Source organism: Mustelus asterias, chromosome 11 (assembly GCF_964213995.1).
Source record: "Mustelus asterias chromosome 11, sMusAst1.hap1.1, whole genome shotgun sequence".
Classification (NCBI taxonomy): Eukaryota; Metazoa; Chordata; class Chondrichthyes; order Carcharhiniformes; family Triakidae; genus Mustelus; species Mustelus asterias.
Window position 1 is genome coordinate 62609359 of NC_135811.1, and position 16642 is coordinate 62626000.

At 45.0% G+C, this 16642-nt stretch overlaps 1 protein-coding gene across 3 annotated transcripts in view; it reads right to left on the reverse strand.

The window, feature by feature from the left end:
* hk1 (hexokinase 1) overlaps nucleotides 1–16642 on the reverse strand; it is a 135408-nt gene that overhangs the window by 57462 nt on the left and 61304 nt on the right. For all 3 annotated transcript variants that reach the window (XM_078223677.1, XM_078223678.1, XM_078223679.1), the window contains 6 exons: nucleotides 14109–14228; nucleotides 9806–9901; nucleotides 6917–7016; nucleotides 5183–5366; nucleotides 4463–4618; nucleotides 2028–2261 (listed from right to left, as the gene is read on the reverse strand). In XM_078223677.1, coding sequence (XP_078079803.1) covers nucleotides 2028–2261; nucleotides 4463–4618; nucleotides 5183–5366; nucleotides 6917–7016; nucleotides 9806–9901; nucleotides 14109–14228 — 890 coding nt within the window. The remainder of the gene's footprint in view (nucleotides 1–2027; nucleotides 2262–4462; nucleotides 4619–5182; nucleotides 5367–6916; nucleotides 7017–9805; nucleotides 9902–14108; nucleotides 14229–16642) is intronic.

Genomic DNA, 16642 nt, shown 5'->3' on the forward strand with positions numbered 1-16642 from the left:
AGCAGAGCTAACCACTGTGCCACCAAGTTAAACACAGTTGTTTCCAATCCAAATTTCTCACTCTCAAACTGGTTAACTTCAATCATGTTATGATCACGACTATTCAGGGTATCTTTTATTCTGAGGTCATTAATTAAACCTGTCTCATTACCCATTATCAGATCCAAGATAGCCTGTTCCCAAGTTGGCTCCGTGACATACTGCTGAAGGAAATGATCCTGAATGCACTCTAAGAATTTGTTGTCGTAGCTACCTTTTCCAACTTGATTAACCCAATCAACATGAAAACTAAAGTCACCCATAATTATTGCTCTATTCTTTTTACATGCTTCCATCAATTGTTGATTTATATTCTTCCTTACAGTATGGCTGCTTTGGGGGTCCAAACACTACCCCTACCAATGTCTTCTTTCCCTTGCTGTTTTTTTACCTCCACCCAAATGGACTCGATATCATCCAAGCCGAGATCATCTCTCTTATCAACAGTGCTACCCCACCAGCTTTTCCTTCCCTCCTGTCTTTCTGACAATTTCCCCCACTCCATGCTTGCTGGCATTGCCCCCCCGCATCCATATTCACAGCAAATCCCCCCCCCCCCCAACCACCATCCATCCTCGTTGGCAACTTCACTCCCTCCCCCATCGATCCACTCCACCAGCAACACCCCTCCCATCCAATCTCACCGGGAATTCCCCCACACCCAATTCATCTATCCTCGCCAGCAATCCCCTCCCCCCAGCCACCATCCATATTCGCAGTAACTCCTCCTCCTCCCCCCATATCCATCTTCTCTTGGGCAATCGGGGCCCCATCAACACCCCACCCTTTGACCCTGACCACATCCCTTGGCAGCATCAAACTGGCAGTGCCAGGGCCCTTCCCTGCCTTGTCCCTGACCACCCAGAGGCTACGCTGGCCTTCATCCACAGCGTAATCATCTCAAATGCAGGAGAGCAGGAGTTTGGGGGGTGGGTGGGGGAAACAGAATCAGGAAGAGAACATCCGATGCCACTGGAAGCTGTGCATTGCGCCATTTAGGAATATTCAAATCCATCATTACCTAATTTTAACTGAATACATTCTGTCTTGACCCCTCCAGGACATCCTCTCTCCAGCACTGTAATATTTTGCTAAAAAATTACTGCCACCACTCCTCCTTTCTTTCCTAGCTTTGATGCACACCTTGCATCCAGATTTATTTAATCCACAGCCATACTGTTTCTCAAGTCAGGTCTCCATTATTGCCACAACATTAGCGCCTGGGATTCTCTTCCACAGAGAGCAGTGCGGGCTGGGCCATTGAATATATTCAGGGCTGAGTTAGACAGATTTTTGATCTACAAAGGAATCAAGGGTTATGGGGGGCTGGCAGGGAAGTGGAGTTAAGGCCACAATCAGATCTTAATGAAGAGTGGAGGAGGCTCAAGGGGCCAAATGCCTTACCCTCGGGGAAGAGAATTCCAAGCACTAATCACACTCAGAAGAAATTTCTCTGCATCTAAATGGGAGACCAATTATTTTGAAATGATGGAAATCAAACATTTTCCAATTGACTAGCCAACCAGGTTGAAGTCACATAAATGCTCATGACCTTAGCAACTTTTGACCCGAGCCACAAGGCAAAACTAATCTCAGGAATCTGAAGAAATAGAGTCGAGTTGGAGGCATTTGATGGCTGCATCATCAATGAGGCTCACTGGTATCTTTTTATTATTCCACACTCTGAAACCTGCTCCTAGGAGCATAGGCAGGGTGTCAGGGTTATACACCAAGAGGAGTAACACATTAGATAATTTTGATTTTGAATCAGGGGTTTTGACAATGGCTCAGCAGACATGCCAGACTGATCTGTTCTCACGTTTGTGAAGATAAAACTGTCTCATTCAGACATGGCTTTAAATAAAGTACTTGGGAGACAGACTGGATTTTCATTCCTTCAAGATGTCAGCTGGTCACTCCTGAAAACAGACTGTGCAGTTCAAGTCGGATTTTAGAATCATGGAAGGTGTGCTCTGGCAATGACTTACTGTGGATGCATTTTGTAGAGTGATCCATCCATTCCCACTGTGGTCCGGAGTCGTGGCACTCCTTTATTATCTCTAAGCCGGGTCAGGATGGCTCCAAGGGCAGCAGCAGACAGATTGGCTGAACGGAAAGAAACAATTGTACAAACATGCTGTACAGCAACGCAATCCTCATCTGATGGCTCCAGACCCAGGCGTGTCAGAATATCCCTGGCTTTTGCCAAACCACCTTTGCTTCTGTAAAACAAAGGTCATAAAATTATGATCCTGTTGGGACTGTTAACATTTAAAGATGAAATCCGAACATCCAGCAATTAAGTGATATGTTTTTAAACAAAAGCAAGCTGTATTGTATATATAAAAGAATTAAACAGAGCAGGCACTATTAACAATATAGTCTACATAGTTCTGTGCTATAAACTCATTCCAAGAGTTTCCTTATCTGACAAAACCGTGAAGATTCATTCACTTTTCCAGTGACAAACACAAAGATATGCCACAGCCCCCCCAAATTTACTGTTCTTCTTGGTATCCAGCTTTTCCTTGAGGTACAAATTACGTGGGGATCTTTCCATCAGCTTTTGGCTCGGTGGTCCTCCAAATTTATTTTGAAACCTCACAACTGTGGACTTACAACGGGGAGACCAAATGCAAACTCGGTAACTGATTTCTGCAACGCCTCTGCTAAATTTGCAAGCATGACTTGAGCTACTGATTGCTTGTCATTTTAATTCACCACATAGATCTCATCCTCACACCTACATCCTTGGCCTGCTACACTATTCCAGCGGAGCTTACCACAAGCTTGAGCAACAACACACCCTCGGATTTGACACTATACAGTCTACACGACTCAACGCTGGGGTTACCCATTTCACACCATGAACTCTGTCACACAGGTTGATTCTGTTTATCTGCCATGTGCTGATTTGAATCCTGTTTCTCATGTTATGTTTTCAGACAGAACTGGATTATTGTGGCATTTACACTCACCTGGGACCAATGCTTTACCTCTTTACTGTAATCATTACGCACCCCGGACATTCTCTCTTCCACATTCTTCCGTCGGGAAAAAGATACAAAAGTCTGAGGTCACGTATCAACCGACTCAAGAACAGCTCCTTCCCTGCTGCCTTCAGACTTTTCAATGGACTTACCTCGCATTAAGTTGATCTTTCTCTACACCCTAGCTGTGACTGTAACACTACATTCTGCACTCTCTCGCTTCCTTCTCTATGAACAGTATGTTTTGTTTGTATAGCACGCAAGAAATAATACTTTTCACTGTATGTTAATACATGTGACAATAATAAATCAAATCATTATCACTCCCTTTGGCTTTTGTTCATGGCATCTTTGTTATTAATCTCTCTCACTCTCTACCCTATTCCAGACCTGCCCTTGTGGTTTTCCTCCCCCTCCCCACTTTCAGAGGCATAAAACCCATCACATTTTTACTCTCCTTTAATCTTTAGAAAAGCCACATTCGATTTGAAAGAGTCCATACATGTCTAAAGCTAGGACAAGCAGCTGAAGAAAAACAAAGTGCTGGAAACACTCTGCTTTCTATTCCAAGTGCAGGTCAGTGGAACGAGGCAAAAAATGGTTCGGCACAGACAAGAAGGGCCAAAAGGCCTGTTTCTGAGCTGTAATTTTCTATGGTTCTATGTTTCTAGGTCTGGCAGCATTTTGTACACACCAGAGTATCACACATATCTTCTCCCTGGAGAGACGAAGGATGAGAGGTGACCTGATAGAGGTTTACAAGATGTTGAGGGGTCTGGATAGGGTGGACTCTCAGAGGCTATTTCCAAGGGCTGAAATGGTTGCTACGAGAGGACACAGGTTTAAGGTGCTGGGGGGTAGGTACAGGGGGGATGTCAGGGGTAAGTTTTTCACTCAGAGGGTGGTGGGTGAGTGGAATCGGCTGACGTCGGTGGTGGTGGAGGCAAACTCGTTGGGGTCTTTTAAGAGACTTCTGGATGAGTACATGGGATTTAATGGGATTGAGGGCTATAGATAGGCCTAGAGGTGGGGATGTGATCGGCGCAACTTGTGGGCCGAAGGGCCTGTTTGTGCTGTGGCTTTCTATGTTCTATGTTCTATATCATTCCACTGATTGTCTAACCTTCAAGGACAGTCAGCAAAGAACCCACTGGCTGCCTGCTCTCAAAATATTGTCCAAACAGTAAATTTAACAGCCTTATGCTAAAGAAAACTTCCCTCCAAACACTGGGCCCATTGGGCTAAGGCCCCACACCAAAAGTCTATTAGCCTGTTCTTCTGTCTTCCCTTATTCAGGAAAAGTCCCAGTGGGACTGTAGCCTAACAGCAGCAAGGAGGAAGTGGAAGGGATAAAAGTGATATGTTACCCACAATTGTTTGAGCCTGGGACTAAGATTGTGCCAGGAATTAATATTGCGTCAAGTGATACTTACTTCTCAATAGCAGATACATGCTTTGTTTCCAATTTGCCTTTGGTAAGAAGTTCTGGTGTGATGTTTCCTTCAAAAATTAGCCCTTCTTTGGCCATCTTTACGAGAATGAGTCTCACGAGTTCTCCCATATACATTCCGCTGATCATTTTTTCAAACCTGTACCATTAAGTTACACAGATATGAGTTCAAATGTCTTGGTGTGTAATAATTCAATATCACTTGTTAAATGCTTAAATTCTTTGGCTTTGGAACAGTCACATAATCTGTGTGCTAATGTACTCAGTGCCTGAAATTTGTAGTACCGGCAAATTGCAAACCGCAATGAAAGCAGCACTGAAATGGTGACTGATTTTAAAAGAAATGATCACCCTCTCTGTCCCAATAATAAAATGGCCAGAGCCCTGCACCTTTAGGACATAACTCCACCTGGGAATTTCCCCGGTAAGAAAAGGAAGGCTGACATTTTCTAAAACACCTTCACAGTCTTGAGAAGTCTGGAAATAAGGCCTGACGTGTATTGCCTTGGAATAAATAAAATCAGAAGCGGGGCTCACATGCCCTCATTAACAATATCCCATTTGGTTGTCCATTGGAAAACTGGAATTTGCAGGAAGACATCCTGGTAAGTTGGAGGTACCTTCCTGGCATTTAGTCCAGGGAAACTCCAACCTGAGGAAGCAACTTTCCAGTTAATAACCAAATGGAAAAGTGGGAACTTACAGCTGCTTTCCCGGATTGAGAGAGCCACGATCGATCTCCCGATCAAATTCAGTCCTGATAGATTCCAGTGAACCGTCATCTCCAAAACCACCCCATTCTATGTTGATGCACATCCGTCCCTCATCACCTTCCACCAGGTCAATATGTCTCAGCTCCTCCATGTAACAAGCATTAGTGCCGGTGCCTGCATATCAATCAAAACACAATCAGCTCAAAAACAACTATCTGGAAAATCCAGTTCTAAGCTCCTATGATGGGGTAAAAATCACAGACACCCTTTGGTAACTAACTGAAACTTTTTTCACTGTGGCGTGCAGGTCACTATCAGGAACAGCACACATCATTCCAAAGACTGGGAAGCTGGGCTTCAGATAAATAACAATTCCAAACTGACCAATGACAGACCTGAGGATGGCAGCAGGGATTTGGTAGCAGGGAGCTGCCGCAGGTGACTATTGGGGAGAATCCTTGGCAGGGCAGTCTGTGGGAGAGAGGAGTTCCAGGGTGAATGTGTACTCCTGACCAGGCAAGGCGGTGAGACAGGGGATTTCCTCAAGCATGGGGATCAGGAAAGGGGGTGGGGGAGTACCCTGCTATTTGGGAAACGGGTTCCCTCATGCTCAGGTATGGTGAGGGCCCCTCATGTTCAGAGATTTGTTGTGGGAGGGGTGGGGCGAATTGCATCCTGCTTGGGTGTGGGTAGGATTCCTTAGTGCTGGGGGTGGGGGGGATGGGAGGGGGGGGGGGGGGGAGAAGGGGTTTTCCACCCGCGTGGGGAGGGGGGGGTCCCCCTCGCTCGCTCGCGGGGAGGGGGGTCCCCCCTCGTGGGGAGGTCCCCCTCGCTCGCTCGCGGGGAGGGGTCCCCCTCACAGGGAATCCCCCTCGCTCGCGGGGAGGGGGGTCCCCCTCGCGGGGAGGGGTCCCCCTCGCTCGCTCGCGGGGAGGGGGGTCCCCCTCGCTCGCGGGGAGTGTGGGGGTCCCCTCGCTCGCGGGGAAGAGTCCCCTCGCTCGCTCGCGGGGAGGGTGGGGGTCCCCTCGCTCACGGGGAGGGTGGGGGTCCCCTCGCTCACGGGGAGGGTGGGGGTCCCCTCGCTCACGGGGAGGGTGGGGGTCCCCTCGCTCACGGGGAGGGTGGGGGTCCCCTCGCTCACGGGGAGGGTGGGGTCCCCTCGCTCACGGGGAGGGTGGGGTCCCCTCGCTCACGGGGAGGGGGGGGTCCCCTCGCTCGTTCGCGGGGAGGGTGGGGGTCCCCTCGCTCGTTCACGGGGAGGGGGGGGGGTCCCCTCGCTCGCGTGGGTGGGAATGGGGTGGATTTTACTCCTGCTCAGCAATGGGTTGTTTCCTCACAGTCTGCAGTTTGTGGGTATTCCAGGGATTGTGGGGATTCCCTCATGATCAGGATTTGGATGGGGTTAATTCCAATGTGACCAGAGCTGGCAACTTCCTTGCAATCCGGGATGGTCACAGCTGTGGAGATCTATGGATCTCTGCAATCGCGCTCTCGTAAGGCAGACAAAGAGAGAAATTTCTTTGACCATATCTTGCCCGTCATCTCCAGCATCAGACAGCACAAGTCTCCTCACCTTGCAACTAATGCCATGGACTAGGACACAGGCGATGATTTTTGTTTCTGACCTCTGCCTGTTCCCAGTAGAGGTCATCCCTGGAATCGAACCTTGGATTTTTTGGTGTGAGAGATTCATTGCTGCACCGAAAGTTATTCAACCTCTTTACCTATAATAAGGCCAACTTCACAGCGCTGGTCATCAAATCCACAGGTCATCATGGTGCCAACGGTGTCATTCACCACAGCCATGATATCTACATCATAGTCCTTGGATAGAACAAAAACAACTCTCCGTCAGAAAACCAGTTTTGGAAAAGAATGAATTTATAGATATATTCGAACACAGAGATTGATATGGTGTTCGCTGAAGCACATCAGTTGCCTGCCCTTGATTAGCAGGCCTGAGGTGTTCAGTCAGTGAGTGCATTCAAAGCTGAGATCAGTAGATTTTTGAACTCAATGAGAATTGGAGTATGGGGATCAGCTGAGAGTCAAGATAAAATGGCAGAGAAGTTGTGTGCCAGTATGGCCTAGTTTTGCTCAGGTTTGTGTTATTCCTATGACAGCGAGGTCAAGAGCTTTAAGGATGGAACGTTAGAGCTCAGAGCTGAGGCAGCTGGAGAAATGGTTGCTAATATTGTAGCGAAATAAATCAGGAGTGTAAGAGACACATTGGAGAAGCACAGGGACTCAAAAGTTTTGTTTTGTTGGAGAAGTTAGACAGACAGTGAGAGGCAATGGAGGGGCTGTCATACTTCCCAAAAAAATAAAATCATCTGTCAGATTTAAATCAATGTCGTTTTAATGGAATGCAGAATAACCTTGCAAATCAGCAACTGATCAGTTGAGTATTCAAAACACTGAATGAGTTTCAAGGAACTGCTCTCTAAAGAGATAATTTTAAGTTCTTCTCCACCTTGGGATATAAGTTCCACCGCTGACAGCAAACTCCAATAGTAATTCTTCAATCTAATCAATGAGCGTCAGTGGATTGTTCTATCACAGAAAACACCACAGCGGAACTAGAAACTGAGAGCAGATTGAATGAGCACATTTCACTCGTCACTAAGACGGTATGAAACAGGAGCAGCCATTTCCCCATCGAGTCTGCTCTGCTATTCAATAAGACCTTGGCTGATCAGACTGTGGATTTAACTCCATTTTCCTGTCTGTCCCCGTAACCCTTAACTCCCTCAGCAATCAAAACTCTGTCTAACTCAGCCTTGAATATGACCCAGTCTCCACTGCACTCTGGGGAAGAGCATGCCACAGACTAATGCTCCTCAGATGTTTATCTGGCAGTAAGAATTCTTCAATTGCAAGCAATAAAAGAACTAACTTCACAAAATAAATCAAAGAAAAAGGTTTCATAAAGAAACTTCATTACACCAACACTCAGGCCACACCCTGGGCCATACAAGCTCCCCACAATCCCCACCTGCTTTCTAGTTATACCAGGTCAGCTGACTCTCACAGCATGTTACCACTAGTTATATTATAACATGAGAGAGAAGAAATGCATCCTCATCCATATCTTAAACAGGGGGCCCTGTCCTCCTGAAGTTAGCAAAGCTAACACAACTGGCCTCAGAAATTAGGGAGGGAATAATCATCGAAGGTAGTCCTCGTATAGTCTGTGCTTGGTGTAGTCTAGACGCCGTCAACTAGGGGGAAAGATGTAGAACAACAAATTTGCAAGGAAATTACAGAAAGATGCAAGAATTATAGATTAGTTGTAACGGGGATTTTAATTATCTGAATATGGTCTGGGGTAGTAGCAGTGTAAAGGGCAGAGAGGGGGAAGAGTTCATGGAATGTGTTCAGGGAAATTTTTGACAACAGTATCATAGAATCCCTACAGTTCAGAAGGAAGCCATTCGGCCCATCAAATATGCACAGACTCTCTGACACAGCACCCCAGCCAGGCCCTATTCCCATAACCCCTTGTATTTACACCACTAATCCCTCTAACTTAAGCACCTTGGGACACTAAGGGGCAATTTACCATGGCCAATCCACCTAACCTGCATATTTTGGAGTGTGGGAGAAAACCGGAGCACCTGGAGGAAACCCACGCAGACAGGGAGAGAACGTGCAAATAGACAGTGACCCAAGGCCAGAATTGAACCCAATTCCCTGGTGATATGAGGCAGCAGTGCTGACTACTGTGCTGTATGTTTCCAGTCTAATGAAAAAGGAGGCTGCGAAAGCACATTCTTAGGAATGAGGTGGACCAAGTGTCAAGAGGGGAATATTTAGGGGAAAGTGATCATTGTTGGAAGGGGACAAAGGACATTCCAGAGTGAGAATAATTAATTGGGGAAACATCAATGGGGTAAGAATGGGCGGTAAAACTCTAATTGAATAATCAGCTGCCTTTAGTGAAGAGATAGTTTGAGCACAGTCAAGGTATATTCCCTGGAAACAGAAAGCTTCCTGGATGACAAAAGATATAGGGATTAAGATGAAGAATAAAAAGTGTACTTAAAACTGATTTCAGGTAGATAATACAACCAAGAACCAGATTAATATAGAAGGTTCAGAGGGGATTTGAAAAAGCAAATAATAGAAGCAAGAAAGTATGAAAATAGACTGACAGCGAACCTATAAAGGAATCCTAAAATATAAACGTATAAATAGTAAAAGGCTGGTAAACAGAGGAGGGGAGCCAGAAAAGAGATTTACGCTTGGAGGCATGGTATGGCTGAGGTATTAAATTGATACTTTGCATCTGTCTTTATCAAAGAAAATCTGTCCAGGTCACGGTGAAAGAAGAGAGTTCAGACAGTTGAAGGGTTTAAAATTGATAAGGAGGTGGCACTGAATAGGCTGTCTGTATTTCTTGTCGATAAGGCACGACACCGGATGAGATGCATCCAAGGATAGCGAGAGTGGAAATTGCAAAAGCATTAGCCATCATTCAATCAATATTCTGATCCTAAATCAGGGACATTAGCCTTGTCATTATGTTTCTTCAAATTCTACCTTCAGTATCCATATCAAATAGCAATATCAGAGTCATGACATAATCTGGTTTTATTTGGTATTAGATATACCCCTCTCTTGTCGATGGCCTTGCGTAGCAGCTTCACCACATCTGAGCCCTCCACTCCACTCGCTTTGAAACCTTTTGTCCACGTGATCAGAAGACTCTGTAACAGAAAGATGACCAGCTGAACATCTAACAATGTTTGCAACTGATTCTCCAGCATTATCAATCTATAAAGTGGAAGAGACAAATAAATTTGAAAATAAACAACTGAAGACCTCCTTTCATCCTAGTTTATTGTAATAGTTGCATCTTTGGAGCATCCTTTTGTCTGGTTTTGATAAGTCCCTATCCGATGTTACTTGGATAGTAACATTATCCAATGTTAATAAAATTGTGACACCTGACATTCAATGCTCTGAATCTACTGATTTGAGGGATAAATTATAAGTAAAGATGTACCCACATTTTTCCTCATGAATAATAAAGGACATCTGACAGAAGAGTTTGGAAATATTGGGTGGAATTTTCCCATATTCATTCAGTGTCAGGCTCAGATTGAAAAGCATTCTGCAGCTCTCCAGCTGCACAGCCCAGTTTTCACTCCAGATCTTAAGCTTCTGAGTAAAAATAATGACTGGGTGGGGTTTATGCTGCCAGTCTGGAAGGACAGGCAGGGTGAACGAGATCACAGAATCCCGGGCTCTGTCCACCTCAAGTCTGTTAGCATCCTCCTTGCTGTTCATTACATCGATGAGTTTCGTAATTTGAAAACTTTGATCTATATAAACAAGTTCAGTTCATTAATATAAATCAAAAAGCCACAACACCAATAGTAACCCCAAAATAACACCACTGCCCTAACCTCCAGTCTGAAAAACCACCATTTGCCATTACTCTCTGCTCAGATTTGGATTTAGTCCTACCATCTCGGACTTCACCAGCAGGCCTGGAAGCAGTCAGTAATCTTGTGCGGGAAGAATGCAGCGATCTGAACCCAATCACTTGGCAGCAAACTCATGGATGGGGTGATATGTGCTTAGCAGTGGGGAGTGGCTCAGACTTTTGGTAAGTCTCCGTGATCGCCATGCAGGAGACAGCATCGTATTGAAAAGTACCGAAAGCCCTGTGTTACAGCAGGCTTTCTGAGGTGCCTGCATAGAAAAGTATTTGTACAAAACGTTCTGGTAGGTATCCTGGTCTTTGAATGCTATATTTGAACAAAGGTTATTGCCTTGACTGTTGGTCTTTTGGAATGTCAAGAATATGTCCAGGCTTTCCACTCCGAAAACACAATACATGTGCCCCTATAATTCCCATCCAGGTTCCTTCCTTTAAACATTGGAGACTGATCTGATTTTTCTCCCATGCTCTCCTTCTCACTTGAGCTCCTTTCTGTTTCATCCACATCTTAGCTCTGAACAAGGGTCATTTAACTTCCAGTGGCATCTCCAATACGTAAAGACAATTTTTTAATCAATTCAAACTGTTTCATTTCACTGTCCTTTAATGCTTGTAATTCCTACTCAACCTTTTTCATCTGGGAGGGAGCTTCTTATTTTTATTTATTCAAGGGATATGGGCTTCGCTGGCTAGGCCAGCATTAATTGCCCATCCCTAATTGCCCTTGCGAAGGTGATGGGGAACTGCCTTCTGGAACCCCTGCAGTCCATGTTGTGTAGGTACACCCACAGCGCTGCCAGGGAGGGAGCTCTAGGTTTCTGAGCAACAACAGTCAAGCAACAGCAATATATTTCCAATCAGGATGGTGAGTGACTTGGCAGGGAACTTCCAGGTGGTGGTGTTCCCATCTATCTGCTGTCCTTAACCTTCTAGATGGTAGTGGTTGTGGAATTGGAAGATGCTGCCTAAGGAGCCTTGGTGAGTTCCTGCAGTGCATCTTGTAGATGGTACAGGGATGTCAATCAAGTGGGCTGCTTTGTCCTGGATGGTGTCGAGCTCCTTGTTGGAGTTGCACTCATCCAGTGGAGCTGCACTCATCCAGGCAAGTGGAGATTCCACCACACTCCTGACTTGTGCCTTGTCAATGGTGGACAGGCCTTGGGGAGTCAGGTGGTGAGTTACTTACTGCAGGATTCCTAGCCTCTGGCCTGCTCTTGTAGCTATAGTATTTCTCTGGCCAGTCTAGTTCAGTTTCTGGACAATAGTAACCCCAGGATGTTGATAGTGCAGGATTCAGCATTGGTAATGTGAAGTTCCACCTGGTTAACTACTGCTTTAAGCTGCTCAATCATTAAGGTTGTAAACTTGCACTAAGTAAATCCTGTTCCCCAAATGGTTTCACATTGTCAGCCATTCTACTGCTGTCATCTCCTTTTCTAAGAGGAACAATTTCAGCTAATGAACTTTTCTTTTCAATTTATTCTTTAAATTCAGATTCAACTTGTTTTAGTCTATTTAGTTCAGATTCCTGGCGAGCCCACAATTCTGCAAGAGAACCTGTTCCCTTCCCTTTACTGTCCAGAATCAATCTTTCTCTGAAAAGGAGGATGTCACAAAATCAGTTTTGTGTAGTTTATTATTGGAAGACAATGTCTGCTTTGAGCAGACATGTACAGGTGATGTAATTTGTAATTAATTTCCTGGAAAGGAGCAGTGCAGGTATGTCATTGTGGTTCTGTAAATTCTTAGGTGCATCGGGGGCCCACATCTGCCTCTGCCTTGCTGCTCGGCTATTTTACTTCTTCCAGCTGCTGCTGCTGGGCTGCCTGCACTGGGTTCCCGTGCAACATGGATTTCCTGCAGAGCACTGATTCCCTTGAACACTGAAGGTGAAGGAGTGAAAAGTAAAGTTGCCATAATCCTTGAGGGAGAGAGCTGACTGGTGGTGATTTAACCTGAGAATCACCACACCTCAGGCAAGGGGCAAGATTGAGAAGGTGGGCCTTCATGAATAGCTTCAGTTGGTATGGGAATTGAAGCCGCTTTGTTGGCATTGTTCTACATCAGAAACCAACTGTCCAGCCAACTGAGCTAAACTGACTTCTGAAAGAGTACAGACTGAATGATTCTCACTGTGCTGCAACCACTCCCTTTCTTTAAAGAAAGCTTCTGAGGTGTCCATTCCTTCAGGACTCAGATATGCAATGCTGTTTTAATGGCCCCTTTGTCTTTTGGCTCTGTGCTCCCTCTTTAATTTTTGGACTCAATACCTTTGGCTTAAGACGCTTCCTGCCTCTTGACTTCAACATCAGCATGTCATATTATTAAGTTTAAACACATAGGAAAGCTCTCTAAAGACAGTGCAGCTCCCTGTGGCTATCCCTCCTATAAGACAAAATAGTTCTCACAGAGAGTCAGGTAAGCCACATATTATAAGTTGCCAGCATTCAATGAGCAGGTTGTCAGTTTCATTTAATGATGGAGGCTGCATTAAATAACGGAAAATTATTTTTAAACGTCATCTAAGTGGTCCAAAATACAAGGCTCCTGCCACTAACAGTTTCCCTGATTCATGGCTTTCTGCCACCTATATAATGGGGAGCTATTTTACTGCTGCCAGGCTTTGACACATGGCCACCCAAGCAATTCTCTGAGCCTGCAGCCATCATAATATTCAAGGATATGGGATAAGTGCAGGAAAATGGGATTAGCACGCCTTTAGTGGTAGATAGTCAGTGCAGACTCAATGGGCTGAAGGGCCTTTTCTGCGCTGAACTACTCTATGAGCCTGCTTTAGCAGGCCCACAGAATCCAGCCCATTGTCAATTTCGTATTCAAGCAGCCATTGCTCTAATATTTATTTTGTAATATTTTATCAAAATGCTTCTGAAAGTTGGCTCATCCATTACCTATAGACTAACTATTATAATGTTTCTCTGGCTGACCACCCACCTTTCAATCTATCTCAACTGGAGCCCATTATCACCACCACACAGAGAGGCGACGGCCTAGTGGTGTTATCGCTCGACTATTAATCCAGAAACGCAGCTAATGTTCTGGGGACCCGGATTCAAATCCTGCCACCACAGATGGTGGGATTTGAATTCAACAAAAAACATCTAGAATTAAGAATCTACTGATGATCACAAAACCATTGTCGATTGTCAGAAAAACCCATCTGATTCACTAATGTACTTGAGGGAAGGAAATCTGCTGTCTTTACCTGGTCTGGCCTACATGTGACTCCAGACCTACAGCAATGTGGTTCACTTTCAACTGCCCTCTGGACTAGGAATGGATAATAAATGCTGGCCAGCCAGCGACGTCCACGTCCCATGAATGAGTAAAAAAAAACCTAAGTAGCCATTGATTCCTATTATTCACCTTGAATGTTACAAGTTTACATTTCTTTTGAACATTGTACTTTGCTAAATAACTTCTCCCTGCCCTTGATTGTTCACTCTTACCTCATCCAATTTGCTTTGTCTGCAGGGAAAGGAAAATGTGAAGCCAAGAGGAAGCTTTTTATCTTTTATTTCCTGTTTTTCAATGAAATCTCCCAGGCATTCAGCAACATGATCGAAAAGCTGCAAGGCAGGAGAAGGAACAAAATACAAGGTTAGGAAATCATTCTTCTCATTGATTGATCATGGCAAACACTATTACTTCTGATCTTGCACTCTGTCACCAATTGCATACATAGTTGAAGTTAATCTAGCAGCTCAATATATCTGTATTTCAGATTAATTTAAAAAGATAGAAGGTGCAATTTTATGAAAAATATTCTAAGTCCAGGACGAAAACAGGAGAGTTTCTGAATCATTTTTTGGGCAAGTACAAATCTGTGATCTTATGCACTCAAGTGCATGAAAAAACAGCAAAGGGCATTTCTTGCCTGTAGGAGAGAGGGCGGAGCTTAAATCACCCAAAAGCTGGCTGAGAGCAGCAATGCGCGCAATTGTGCATGTGAAGGTCCCTCTGCTCTGACAGCAGAGAGATCTGTCACTCAGCCTCTGCTGCTATCAGCCAGCCTCCATGGCCTAAAGCACCCACCCACCCCAGCTACTGCAAGGGCCCCCCACCTGTCACAAGCCCCCACCCTTGGGCCGGACCGATCAACCACCGCCCCGCAAACACTCCTGGCTGGACCGATCACCTTCTCCCTTCCCCCACTGATTGAAGGTCTGTGGAGTGGCAGTGCGTCCCCCCACCCCACCACCGACTGCAGAGTGGCAGTGTGTGTCTCCCCCTCCACACCCACCAATCAGCCCATCTTGGTCTGGCCCCCCCAGTAGACCCTGCCCCCTTGGCACTGCCTGCACTGCCAGGCTGGCACTACCACCCAAGCACCCCGCCCCCCCCCCCCTCCCTTGCCCCCGACCTCCCAGGGGGCTTCAATCTAGTAAGATTGCCCCCAGAATGTCTGAAGTGGTTGAAGTGCCAGAATTATATGCGAATAGTTATGAGAGTAAAGACAAAAGGGATTATAATTTTTTCTTAATTATGCAGTGTATGCTTTTTTTGCTTAACATTTTTCCTGTTTCCAACAGCTAGTTATAAATTCAATGTTTCAAATAATTTATATTTTTGAAAGTAAATGAAACCGATGTAGAGTATCAATCTCAGAATTGCTAAAAGAGGCCAATAGGCCCATTGTGTCACCACTGGCTCTCTGAATGAGCAATTCACCAAGTGCCTTCGCCCCATAATGTTTCTCTTCAGATAACAGTCTAATTCCCTTTGAATTCCACAATTGAATTTGCCACCATACTCAGGCACGCAATCCATACCCTAACCACTCGCTGTGTTGTAAACGTTATTTTTATATGTCATATTTTAGTGGCTTGGATTTGGCGCTGAGAATAGCAGAGATCTAATGGTGCTCTGGCATTAACTTGTAGGTCCAGTATTTGTGTTTACCCTACTCCTCCACAGGCAGTGCTATAGCAATAGCTCTCTGAGAGATTCATCATTGAAATTAATATAGTGCCGTTGTGTTACCCACTAACTCACTAAGCACCAGAAGAAGTGAGAATTGGTACATTCAAGTGTAAATGAAGTTTTAAGACTTGATAAGCCAAGGTGTACTTTGAAGGTTTAAGTGTGGAGTCTCATTCCTTGATTATTTAATTAGATTTAAAAAGAAAATGATTATTTTTCATCTTTTTCTGTTTCTTTTATCACTCTTAACCTCATCTTTCTTTTTCAATCTTTATTTTTTATGGTATATGATTTAAATTCAATATATAATTCCTGATTTAGACTCTGCAGCCCTGACCAATTGCATATCATTTTTCAAATTCTTTCACGGAATGTGGTTTCGCTGGCGAGGCCAGTATTTGTTGCCCATCCCTAACTGCCCTTGAACTGCTGCAGTCCATGTAGGAACAGCCACAGTGCTGATAGGAAGGGCGTTCCAGGATTTTGATCCAGTGACAGTGAAGGAATGGCGATATAATTCCAAGTCAGGATGGTGTGTGGCTTAAGAGCAAAACTTGTCGGTGGTAGAGTTTCCATGTTTTCTGCTGCCTTTGTCCTCCCAGATGGTGGAGTTTGTGGTTTAAAAGGTATTGTCTAAGGGGCCTTGGTGTTTAATTCTATTCAGGATGTGGGCATTAATTGAGGACTCACCTGGGTATATAGATATATAGAAGCAGAACGAAAGAACCTTGTTGGTTGGAGGTGCACATAAATACATCTTTGTAAAGTTTTAAGTGTATAAAGACAAAGTTCTATCCTTCACCACCTGGCTATTCAACTTCTAACAGCCTGCAGTAGGTAGGTACTCATTGACTGCAGTAGGCATTGCAAGTTCAAGAGAAGAGTTTTGATCAGGCCTGCAGATAGAATCCCTGCCTGGAAGCTAGCCAGGTTGGCAGGCTTAGTTCTCCATTAATTAAGGAATTCTCTGTAGAAGGCTCCAGGAGCAAACAGGAAGCTACTGCTTCAGTGGGCTAGATTTAGGTGTGTTTGGGGGGTGGGGGGGTTTCTGGGAAAGTGG